At 42.4% G+C, this 12,591-nt stretch overlaps 1 protein-coding gene across 3 annotated transcripts in view; it reads left to right on the plus strand.

The window, feature by feature from the left end:
• Positions 1-7,989, plus strand: part of dvl1a (dishevelled segment polarity protein 1a) — a 26,545-nt gene extending 18,556 nt beyond the window's left edge. Inside the window, exons 9-16 of one of the 3 annotated variants that reach the window (XM_028993034.1) lie at positions 498-574; positions 757-824; positions 1,636-1,713; positions 2,493-2,627; positions 2,922-3,089; positions 3,470-3,688; positions 5,583-5,618; positions 6,698-6,830. In XM_028993034.1, the coding sequence (XP_028848867.1) occupies positions 498-574; positions 757-824; positions 1,636-1,713; positions 2,493-2,627; positions 2,922-3,089; positions 3,470-3,688; positions 5,583-5,587 (750 nt within the window). In that variant the 3' untranslated portion in view covers positions 5,588-5,618; positions 6,698-6,830. Of the gene's footprint in view, positions 1-497; positions 575-756; positions 825-1,635; positions 1,714-2,492; positions 2,628-2,921; positions 3,090-3,469; positions 3,689-5,582; positions 5,619-6,697 lie in introns of all 3 variants that reach the window. The other 2 variants (XM_028993032.1, XM_028993033.1) reach the window with 2 other exon arrangements.
• The last annotated feature ends 4,602 nt before the right edge of the window (positions 7,990-12,591 follow it).

Here is a 12,591-nt window from a genome sequence, read left to right on the forward strand (position 1 = left end):
TAAAAATTTCAGTAATTAGAATATGACAATTAAAAAAAAATAATAGTTCATAATAATGACAGTGTTGATGGCCCTTAGCCATTAGACTATTATATAAGTGCTATTGAATTATTAGGGGTGTGTTTGCACCAGAGCTGTGGTTCTCCCTACTGCAGCCCTGCTCCTTCCTGACACACACCCGTTTGATCTGCAGTCTTCCTTTGATGCTGCATTTTCACCGACCAGCAGGCCTCAGCTCTCAACCAGCACAGCACAGCATAATGAGTGCAGTAATGAGTTAGAGGAGTTTTTAATTGGCTCTGCGCGTCATCTGGCCTTCTCTCAAATTTCATTTGAGGCACAATCATGCATCATTAATTTACTTTGCAATTAATTAAAATGCAGGAAATAAAAATCCAGACGAGGCACACTGAATATCTGTGGTTGTGCAATTTTCCCTGACGGCAGGTATATTTAACAGGATTCAATTTATTGACTGAACCTTCTATCCACTGCAGGTAAACGATGTCAACTTTGAGAACATGAGCAATGATGACGCTGTCAGGATTCTCCGCGAAATTGTGTCAAAGACTGGGTAAAAGATTTTTTGGGGGATTCTGTATAGATACTCTATCTAAAGTAATTTTATGCATGAATATATTGCTTTCCACCTAAATTGTAAATATGTTTGAAGCTGAACAGAAAACAGAAAACAAATGAAACCACATGTTTGCAGATGAGAAACGTACAGACCTGTTTTCCTTCTGTCTCCCGCAGGCCCATCACCCTCACTGTGGCAAAGTGCTGGGACCCATCTCCCAGGAGCTATTTTACCATCCCACGGGGTAAGAGACATCTCATCTTGCTAATAGCAGCTACAAGACTGCTGTCTCAAAGCAAATGTCTTTTGAGAAAGGAAATTCTAATTGTTAGGATTGTTCTGTTCTTAGGATTGCCTCTGAACGCAATTAACTTAATAGCTCTGCAGTGCCTCCTAGTGGCACAACCTTCTAGTGGCACATTACCTTCCTGTTCAACACGGTCAGTAGGTAGTTGTGTTTTGGGTCTCAAACGTTTAATATTTGTCGCTTCCCCTACGGCTATTTTGTCTAGCATTAAATTAGAGTAACACAGGCCTACTGAAATACCTTACAGTACTTTTCAACAATAATTGAAAAGGACAGTGTCATTTAAGCAATTTACTTAGGGATTAATAAAGTTTTCTGATTCTGATTAATATTTATAAGTGACTGTCATCCACTCGTAATACTGCAGTCAACACACCATTCTCGTTCCCCAGTCTGGTTGTACACATAATTAATTCGGCAAAAGTTTTACGTTTGATGCTCTCCCTGACGCAACCCTCCCCATTTACCTGGGCTTGGGCCCAGCGGCAGGAAACACAGTGTCATGTGCATCCCCAGTGGCCCGGTGCAGTCAAACACAGAAACAAGTGAGGATATTTGCTGTGCTACCTTTGGAATATTAAGAATAATAACCACACTGCATTCAAACACACAGCATTTTCTAACAATATAACATCATCTGCCATAGTATATTGTAGATATCTATTTAGTACAGTTGTGTGCACAATAGGAAGCTGTTTGCAGCTGTTCAATCTTAAAGTGACCATATGAGGTTCTTCTGTCTCTGCAGCAGAGCCAGTGAGACCTATTGACCCCGCAGCCTGGATCTCACACACCACAGCCCTGACGGGGCCGTTCCCACACTATGGTAAGGCTGTAGCTTTAACTACATATACAACGAGTTATAAGAGGCTGTGTTATTGGACTGAAGAGTAGTGGGAGCTTAAAGCCACATCTGGAAAAATATTGTTTTGCTATCTAGTGAGGCTAGTTTTGGAGAACTTTAAAGATCTTATACAGACCTATAGCCAGTTAGTGGCACATTACTAGTGTTAAAGTTACCTTTACATGAAAATGATTTAACATTAATACTAGTTCTTCTAGCCTGTCTATGGTCCTGCAGTAGCTAGAAATGGAGATAGGTGTAAAGAGTGCTTTGGTCATTCTGTTTCACCGTTCAGAGAGCGGCAGCTCAGACTGCCGGAGCTGGTATTTGTCCCCTTATGTCGTCATAAAGGGAAAGGTTACCTCCCGTTTCTCGTGCTTTTTCCGCCATGCTTTTTAGCACCCCTCCCCTAAAAAAGTAGCTCCACCAAACGTCATGGCTTGCAAATGTGCAAAGCATTGCAGTTTCTCGGTGGTTGGATGTAAAAATGAGCAGAAAATTATTTTTTTAGTTTCATCACACGAGACTGAACCAATGGGTTAATTTTTATTTTTTCGTGAAAAAAAAAGCTTCTATAGGCCACTCTCCCCTCCTCATTATCATTTAAAGCTACAGACAAATAAAATTAATGTCAGGAGACCTTTAATAGACCTTAAGTAGGATGCTGATGGAAAGCTTCATCCTCTTGAGTAGACCTCATTGCATTATAGTACCAACCCACAAGAAACAAGATCTTTCTAATACTGTGGTCCTTCTGTCAGAGTTTGATGACCTGCCGCTGTCAATCAGCAAAACAGACATGGCAACAATTGTCAAGGTGATGAGGCTTCCAGAGTCTGGACTGGAGATCCGAGACAGAATGTGGCTAAAAATCACTATAGCCAACGCTGTGATAGGTGAGAGCATTGAAATAAATAATATTTTAGCTTCTTTCAAGTAGATAAATGAGCCCATTTGATAAGACATTTGCATATGATCTGTCCCTGTAACTAAGTGGCTCTGGATAAGAGCATCTGCTAAGTTCTGTAAGTTTCAAATGTTAATTCCCTTCATGCCAGAATATTCTGTTCTTTTGTAGTTTTTATGTAGGCTGTTTCATCTTTTGCCATTAGGGGGCGAGTGTACTATGATTTTGTTGTGGCCCTTATGAATGTTCTGATTACTGCCCTCGTGGGTGTGTGTTCTCTCAGGTGCGGATGTGGTGGACTGGCTGTTCTCGAGGGTGGAGGGCTTCAAGGACCGCCGCGACGCCAGAAAGTATGCCAGCAGTCTGCTAAAGCACGGCTACCTAAGACACACGGTCAACAAGATCACCTTTTCCGAGCAGTGCTACTACACCTTCGGAGACCTGTGCCAAAGTATGTTGTCTTCCAGCCTCTTCTCTCTCTGTGTCTCCGTGTGGATGACAACATCAACCGAAATTTTTTTTTTTCGTGGGGACAGGGTCATAGTTGAACTATAGTTGGTTACTCAGTGACGCAACCCAAGTTGAGTGTACAGTGATGATGTACGAAATAGCAACTCTGAAGTTGCTAAAATGCAGATGTGAAGAAATTGTGTAATTATGGCTCAGGCATTTTTACCACATTCTCTTACATTCTTACATGTCTCAGAAATTGACGCTATGGCAGGAATTTCTTGGCTGTGGTGCTTTACATGCTACAGGATGACTTAATTATTGCCATCCCGACATGTACTGTGGCTCATACTGAGTAGTGAGTCTGTGCTCGTCTTATAGACATGGCGTCTCTGAATCTGAATGAGGGCTCCAGTGGTGGGGCTACCGAGCAGGATGCCCTGGCCCCTCTCCCACCACCAGGTCCAGCCCCTTGGCCCATGGGGACACATGCGTTCCCATATCCGCCCTTCCCCTCGATGCCCCCTGCGTTCCCTCCGGGACTCCCGGACCCTGGGCCCAGTTTCCACAGTGGCAGTGCGGGCAGCCAACAGAGCGAAGGTGAGGGTGTGACACAGCTGTTTATTGTTAGCAGTGCAAAAAAGGTCAAATTTACCCTTCATTAGTAATGATTCACATGCCATCCTGTTAGTCATGCTGTGCGTGTGTGAATTGATACAACAGAATGTAATGCATGAATCAGTGTGTGTGCTGTTCCATGGTGAATTCCTTATCGGAATCGACCAAGGTCAGCACTGAGTAAACTCCACTCTCATGTTAAAATCTTATCTCTTCTATTCTGCTCTCTTAATTTCCTGTCTATTGTTCTCCCTCTGCACATTTAATAGACCTTAAGTAGGATGGAAGTGAAAGTGAAGTGATTGTCATTGTGAAACACTGCAGCACAGTGCATGGTGACACAACAAAATGTGTCCTTGACTTTTAACCATCACCCTTGGTGAGCAGTGGGCAGCCATGACAGGCGCCCGGGGAACAGTGTGTGGGGACAGTGCCTTGATCAAGTGCATCTCAGAACAAGTAGAAATGTCAGCAATACATTATATTGTTTCAAAGTTGTCAGAAGTCTGTGAGTAACAACTATAAGAACTCTGAACAGTCATAGCTGGGTGAATAAAACTTTATTGATGTTCTAGTTTGTTGCAGAAACCAGTGTAAACATTGTGGTAGTATTTTAGTTAGACTGGCTGGCCCCGCGGCACGTGGGGAGTGCCGTCTCAGCGCAGTCCTCCCGCCAGTCGGCCTCTTCCTCGCTGTAGTCCAGCTCTGATTCCTCCTCCCAGAATTTTGCACATGAGGCGTACCTTTCCCTCGGGTCATTGCAGGGGTATAGGCAGGGAACCCTCCCGAACCACCGCTGCTTGTAATGGCATTCTGTAATGCCACGGTGTGGTGAAGTGGAGGTGCACGCGCTCGACATTGTGGTGAACAAAAACTGATTTGAATAAAAGAAAAAGAAAAGGCACAATGGCCAGAACAGACAAGAACTCATAGAGCATGTAGCTTATACCACACTCATCTATCTATATCTGTAGATAATGCCTGCGAGTCCTACAGGTGCCCTTTTAATACGTCCTGATCTCTCACACCTAATGAGTGGCAACTGTGAGGGATCAGGACCAAACACTCCTGTGAACTTGGTGTCAGCTGGGTGAGCCCAGCAGAACCAGGGCATCACATAAGTAATGTAATTCCAAAGTTGAGACTTGATGGTGTTTGAACATTACTTCTTCCATGTATTTTTTTTTTGTGATTCCTTCATTAAAGCACGCCTGAGACATGATAACTTTATGCATTTAAATAGTAACTCATGATGCAGTTCATGTGTGAATTAATTAATTTTCATATATGAATTAAGTGTAAATTAATGCTATTTTATGTGCCCTCAATATAAAATGTTACCCAGAAATCAATTTGAGGGGGCATTTTTAATTCTTTGGAATGACAGCAGGTTTAAACTAATAAGGCTTGTAAGGGATTTAATAGGAATTGGTATATTGGAATATTTGACTGTGTGGATTGTGTAATTATATCGAAAGTCACTACTTGGCTTTCGAGGTTCCTGTATCGTTGAGGATACCGGAAGTTTGGTCACATTGATGTGGTGCTCCCGTTGTGGGTGGCTGTATCAGAAACTTGTGTGGTGTATGAGTGATATTTGGGTGTGTTTGCTGTTTGAGATCATTGATCCTTATGACTTTTAAGTGGTTTCATAATTTATCATAGGTCAAGAGTGTGTGTATCTGTGAACATGTGACCTGAGGTCACGGTTGGGTGTTTTGTTAGGGATAGTTACACTGAATGGTTGTGGTATGGGAAACATGTTATATAAGACCGGTCATCACAAAGCTATACAACAAGTGTGTGTGGATGTGTGTTAGCAGGGTAGTGTTTGTGTAACTCCTCTGTTTCCTCTGTTTCTGCTGTGCTTCGCTAGACTGATGAAGGAGGTATCCCAGGGCTCTGGGCTACGGTAAGACGCCGCGTTGCTCATCTGCTCATCTTTTCATCTGCTCTCAGACTCCATCAAGCCACAACAGCCAGTAGTTCGTGTGAAGTGCTGACAGAAATGTGTTTTGTGTTTAGTGAGTTGTTGAGGGACGGTGACTGTCTCTTCCTTGTCATTTCATTTGTCTATCTTGTGACAGATCAGTGATATGACTTTTCCTGTGATTGTCTGTCTCACTGTCTGCTGCTTTAATCATGTGTACCGACATCAGAAGATTCTTCATTCCTCTGACAAATGGAAGATGTTCTGGGGGGACTCCGTGTCTGATTTTAGAGGAAGCCAAGATGTTAAACGTGACTTGAGAGAGGGAAGTTCAGACGGAGTGGTATTTGAATGACTGAAAAATACAGATTTCGTAAAAAGGCAAAAATTATGGTCAATCATGTCAGAACCTTAATGGAATGCCGACATAACATGAAATCGTGAAATCGTGCGAATGTGTCCTCCTTCATCGCCATGTCCAGCCCACCCGTGACATATGTACAAAGGCACCCATACACAACCATATGATGTTTAATAGCCAAATAGCTGTTTCAAGCTTGTGGCTACTTGATTTTTACATTATTGCAATAAGGAATGAACAGATGTTGACAGCATTCATTTTTTTTAATTGGCCAACTTTGAGTGTAATTTTACACATTACCCCTTTAATACATATTCAATAAATGTTCAACATTATTCCACTGGAAAAATAAACCAAAAATGTACAATAATTTAATACTAAAGAAACATTTACAATTATGGCATTTAGCAGATATTAAACTTGGTCAGGAACACAATGTTTTTTTTGTAGTCTTCTGGTTCATAGGTAAGTGTGTTCCCCACTAGGCTACTACCACCTCTCTTCATATTCCATTCAGAGTCTGTCCTAATGAATGTCCTATTTACATCAAGCGTAGAGCGACATTATATTCTTCTGTCTGCCTTGTTGCTGACATAATACTTATATTTCAGGAGAGTAATTTCATTTTGAGAAATTCTGCTCAGTACTGCTTCTGTTGTTTGAATGAATTAAAAAGTCTTGTTTTTCTGTCTGCTTACAGGCAGCCGAAGCAGCGGCTCCAACCCGAGTGCAGGGACAGGCCAACGCCCCTCCTCACAAAAGGAGGAGCACAGGCCAGCTTGTGGAGGCAGCGAGGTAGAGCTGGGCACATGGGGCGGGAGACGGGGTGAGCGAACGATCAGCCAGCTGAGCCGGTCACACCAAAGCCACCCACACTCGTGTGGTGACCACGCCCACAGCTGTAACTTCTCCTACAGTCATGCCCCTTTCGCTCCACCAAGCCATGGCTCCTGTGCCCACAGTGTGAGAAGTCACACCTCTTCCTTTGGCCCCCCTGGCCTGCCTCCTCCCTACTGCTTGGCACGGTTTGCCCCCAAGGTCTTGTCGAGCAACAGCCCCCCAGGAGCTCCGCCCATTCGAGAACTTGCCAACGTTCCACCGGAGCTGACTAGCAGTCGTCAGTCCTTACAGCATGCCCTGGGGAACCCCTGTGAGTTCTTTGTTGACATCATGTGATGGGGAAGAAAATCCACACAAGAAGACAAGAACTCGGCCCTGCCCCCACTGTCTGTCTCAGAAAGCACAGAGTTCTACGCTTACCGTTTTAGAACATATGCACAGAGGTCCCACTGTCTCCTGCGGGTGCAGCTATTGGGTGCCATTCATTCAATTTTGTCTTTAGCCTTCCTGCAGCTTCAGTCAGTGCTGGAGATCGGTTTTAGGCTACGTTCCAGCAGGAGAACCCGACTCTGATATCACCTGGAGGTCAGGAGGCCATGGCAGTGCTGCATGACTGTATGCTGCTATCAGTCAAGGGATTGCTTAAAGGGGGCGTTGTTTCCCCTAACATGCACACAATGTATTTAAAAGAAAGTCATGTGGCAAAGAATCAGCAGCAGCCATTTCATTTTGTGTCTCCGTGACAATCAAGCTTGTTTCGCGCATCGCCACCAGGTGGTGAGGATGCTGTGTGGAATGTATTTATGTAGTAAAGTTGATGCTGACCATCGTGCTCAGATCAGTGAATGTTTTTGGGAGCCTTATGAGTGCAAAGGCAGATTGCTTGCCATCAAACTCTGTGTTCAAATAATGCACCATTAGTAAAGTGACACATTTCTTCCTGAATTAAGATGGGTGGATGCAGAAGACAAAAGCTCAGTGGACAAGAAGGATGTGTCTGGAGAGAGCCTGATGGCAGCATTCATTTTGACTGAGCACTTTTGGAATGAGTTCATTTGTCCTTGAGCATAGCGATGCTCTGGAAGATTTCTTTAAAAAAAAATGTACATAAATATATATATGTGGTAAGAAATAAAATTATAAGTACTAAAATGTTTCATGGAGATTTTATTAACTGAAGAATTTGGAACATTGACAGGCTTTATTGTAATTTCATTCTTTAATCGATGGTGACTTGTCGATGATTTGATGGAATTAGATTGCTGCCTTCTAAGGACTCTATTTGAAGTGCAAACAAAAGAACAATGTGGTTTCTTAGAAAACACAATCTATCATAAAAGTCATGGACGTGTGTAGGTGACAAGAAGGACACAATTGCTAAATGTGGCTCATGGGCCTATACAAAGACACATAAAAATCAGACATGCCCACACAACAGAATGGTACATCAGGGAAGACAAAATCAATCATTCAACTCTGGTCTGGAAAACACAGCACCAGAATGCCGGGAAACGTCCAGGCAAATGACAAATCTATGGACACAAATCCATATTGTAATTTTGATGGTGGACAAAAAACAGACTTTGCACAAGTGTCCCCACTCCCTTGGACATGCATCGCATTGTCAAAATAGGACTCATTGTGTGTCAGTGAGGTTCTGACAGAGCTGGCTCAGAAACAAAACAGAAGGTTTCTTACTGTTAATCCTCAAGTAGCCTAGTGGGTAACACAAACTCAGATGAACCTGGAGACCACAAAGTACCAGGCTCAAACCCCTCTTGCTACCATCGTGTCCCTGAGCAAGACACTTAACCCTGAGTGTCTCCAGGGGGGACTGTCCCTGCCACTACTGACTGTAAGTCACTCTGGACAATGGCATATGAAAAGTGTCATAAATGTAAATGTCCTCCCACAATGACGTACCACTTCCACACAACTCACAGCAACGTGAACAACTTCCTGATGATATCCAGGGCAGCCACATTTTGGCCTCACATGATGACACCATGGGAGGTAATCCCACTTTTAACAAAACCTCTGTCCTGGGTTCTGCTAACTGGCTTCACAGTAGAGAAGTGAGCGGACTGCAGAGAACTGGGGTGATTCAGATCCGATCAGAGGGTGATGGCGGTCGTCTTCTGAGCTCATCAGCGTCTTCCTGACAAGAAGCTGACAAAGTCGATCGTGGACAGACGTAACGGTTCATCCATCATCTTGCTTTGCAGTCACCTACTGGACATTGTGTGGACTGGGCTGAGAAGATATGATTCAGAAGAGACAAGGCGGTTAAAAGCCTATAAATGTCATTTAATACATTTTGCAGGGAAGCGTCCCTGCTGCGGCTCTCGAGTCCATGTAATGTCCACTGGATCTTCTGTGCGTATGTGTCTGACTTCAGGACTGACCTTCTGCATGGATCGGGGGCTGAGAGGAAGAAGTTGTGTGAACTTCCACACGTGGCAACGTCTATTTCTAGTCATGAAATCTGGGAAGCTGATGTCATTTTTCCTCTCACTGTGGTCAGTTACTGGGTGGCTGAAATAAAAATTCAGTATTAGGTTTATTGCTGGTAAAGGGGCATAGTGACGCACATGGGGAAAAAAACGCACAGCTGTTGTTTCTCAGGGACCTAAAGCAAACCAGAAACTGAGAAAAGAAGAGGTGGAGTTTTGATTTCATTGATTCATTTAACTCACGAATCGCATTTGTCACCAACTATTACACACTTGAACTATGACTTGACTGAACTATGAAACTATGAAGGAACACATGTGGAGTTATGTACTTTACAAAAAAAGGTGAAATAACAGGTTTTATATTCTAGTTTTTTTGCTCTGATTACTGCTTTGCACACTCTTGGCATTCTCAGGATGAGCTTCAAGAGGTTGTCACCTGAAAGGGTTTTCCAACAGTCTTGAAGGAGCACTTGTTTAGCAACTTTGCCTTCACTCTGCGGTCCAGCTCACCCCAAACCATCTGGATTGGGTTCAGGTCCGGTGACTGTGGAGGCCGGGTCTCCACTTTTTGTTAAGTACATAACTCCACATGTGTTCATTTATAGTTTTGATGCCTTCAGTGAGAATCTACCAACGTAAATGGTCATGAAAATAAAGAAAACACATTGAATGAGAAGGTGTCCAAACTTTTGGCCTGGACTGTAAGTGGCTGTAACACGTTTCTGTAATATTCATGTCGCTGGGAAAATGAGCGCTTAATTTTACAGGGGTGTCATGCGCACTTCCCGCCTCCAGGGTGCAGTGTTTACATGTTCAAATGGCGTAACTTTAGACGTGGCGATTATTATTGTTGTTCATTAAAAAAGAAAAAGTACGCTCACAATCTGGGCCGGAATGTGTTTTGGTAATAGGCGTGTGTCGCCGAGCCCGAAATCCCCGCGGCTTTGAAGCGCGTTTTTTTCCCGCAGTGACCCCCCCTCCACCAGGCCCCGCAGGCGGGGAAGTGATGCTGACTGAGCACGTATGTTACTGCCTTTTATTAACACTAACCAAAAGTATTTTAAACGACATTAAAACCTCCCGTTTTTATTGATATATTGATAAAAAGTAAAGCTGACTCGCAATCCCATGATGCATCACAGACTTGAGATCCAAAACGGACGCAGGGTCAGTTGATCGTTCATGTCACTTTAGTCATTAGAATTAAAAATATCAAATGAAGTTGGACAGATTGATAGCCTTCGTGAAATTCACCCTAAATGACAGTTTGAGCCCAAGCACAAAGTATGGAATGCCCACAATGAATTAAATTAAATCCATAATTAAAAACTCATATAAGGCTACTATTTATTTGCTTTTTAACTTTTTTTTTTTTTTTTTACAGCAAGGCACAATGCCTGATTGGTAGTTTTAATTATCAGATGACCAGCTGAACAAGGTTTGGAGTCTTACGTTAGAACAGAATAAACCCTGTGATGATTTCCAGTCATCATATTACTATTGGGAGTCTTAAGACTCTTACTGTTACCTCTACCATCGACTATTTGTACTGCACTGACTCCGGAAATTAGTTAGTGGTCATGCACGTCTGATGACCTGGATATTTGGAGAGTGATCCCTCTGTAAGCTATCATTGTGTCTGACGTTCCACTGTAGGGACAAAGTGGGGTCTCAGAATTGATGCAGAGTTTTTCCTTCGTTCTTTTTATTAAGTGAAGTCAGAAAAAGGTGGAGAAAAGGTAAAAATATAAAATCTAAACAATAAATGTTTCCCCAGAGTATATCAAACTCAAGGACAACGATAAACAAGTTAAACACGAACACTGTTTTTGGGCAGACTAAACCAAATCTGGTCCTTATCAATTCTGAGACCTCACTTCGTCTCGACATTGACACAACGTTGATTTGCTATGCTATGCTATATACCGACTCTAACCACCGCAATGACGATATAATTCAGATATAATAAATAACTTGCTTAAAGAAAGCACTTTAAATAACAGCCATCTTTATGCCATTGAAACCACTATTAGTTCTGACCTGGAATTCTGATTGGATGAAAGACATTTTCTCCTTATTTCATCACCAGCTGGACTATGGAATCATGGAATCAAAATCTTCAGGATGTTACAGGACAAGCTATGATGTGGAACTGTGATAATAATACACTTGCAATGTGATATATTTGCACTAGTTTTGATTATTTGCAATAATAGTGTACATTTAACAGTATCACACCATTTTTGCACATCGCACATCCGACACTGCTTCTTGTATCTCATTTACCACAAGCCATCTTGAAAATGAACATGTTAAAACTAGAAACATGACATTTTACTGGGCCTGCATGAGCAGGAATTTGTAAGTGACCGGAGAACCAGCCGTTCATAATAAAGAGACCACAGGACCGGAAGTTCCTAATAAAGAGAACACAGGATCGGGAGTTCCTAATAAAGTGGCCGGAGGACCAGGAGTTTCTAATGAAGTATCCACAGAACCAGGCATTCCTAATAAAGAGACTGCAAAAATAGGTGTTCCTAATAAAGTGGCCAGAGGCCCTGGAGTTTCTAATAAAATGGCCGGAGGACCAGGAGTTTCTAAAAAAAAGTGGCCGGAGGAGTTGATCTACACATATAACCATCCATTCACAATATCAGAAAAAGCTTATTTTCAAACTAGAATAACAAAAGTGTTCAGGAAATGTATTTTAGGAATTACGCGCATCTCCAAAGAGGCGACGTGACATCAATGTCAGGTCCGTGCCATTCACCGTCTCATTGCCAATCCCAAAAACAATTTTGTCACGATTTTTATGCAACCCACAGGCCCAATTAAGGTAAAGAAAATGTGAAAGCGTGGCGAGAGGCCAGGTCTGTGGTGTGTTTTTTTCTGTGTTTTTCCTGAAACTTGGCGACACTGACACATCCGGTAGTGCATCTTGGCGAGGCCTTTTGTCTGGCCTCAACCCCCATTGCAATATTTTCAGTGACTACCCACAAGTTGCAAAAACAGTTTTGCAACACAAGAATAAATGTTAAAGATGTGAAAGAATCTTGGCACTTAATGTGAAAAATGAATTGCACCAAAGCACAGATCAATTTAAATTCTATTTTCATATTATATAATATAATGAATTAAACATAAATGTATCTCATATCATCACCCATTTAAATAAAGGTTAACCAAAAAGACATTAAAAGTCATGCCACTTTAAATAAATATATAATTAGCGTATTCGCGCTTACAGTAAGATACTGGTTAATGGTTTGATGTTCTAAGGGTCAACCGTTGGGACCTT

This window comes from Denticeps clupeoides, chromosome 10 (assembly GCF_900700375.1).
Source record: "Denticeps clupeoides chromosome 10, fDenClu1.1, whole genome shotgun sequence".
In the NCBI taxonomy this organism is placed as follows: Eukaryota; Metazoa; Chordata; class Actinopteri; order Clupeiformes; family Denticipitidae; genus Denticeps; species Denticeps clupeoides.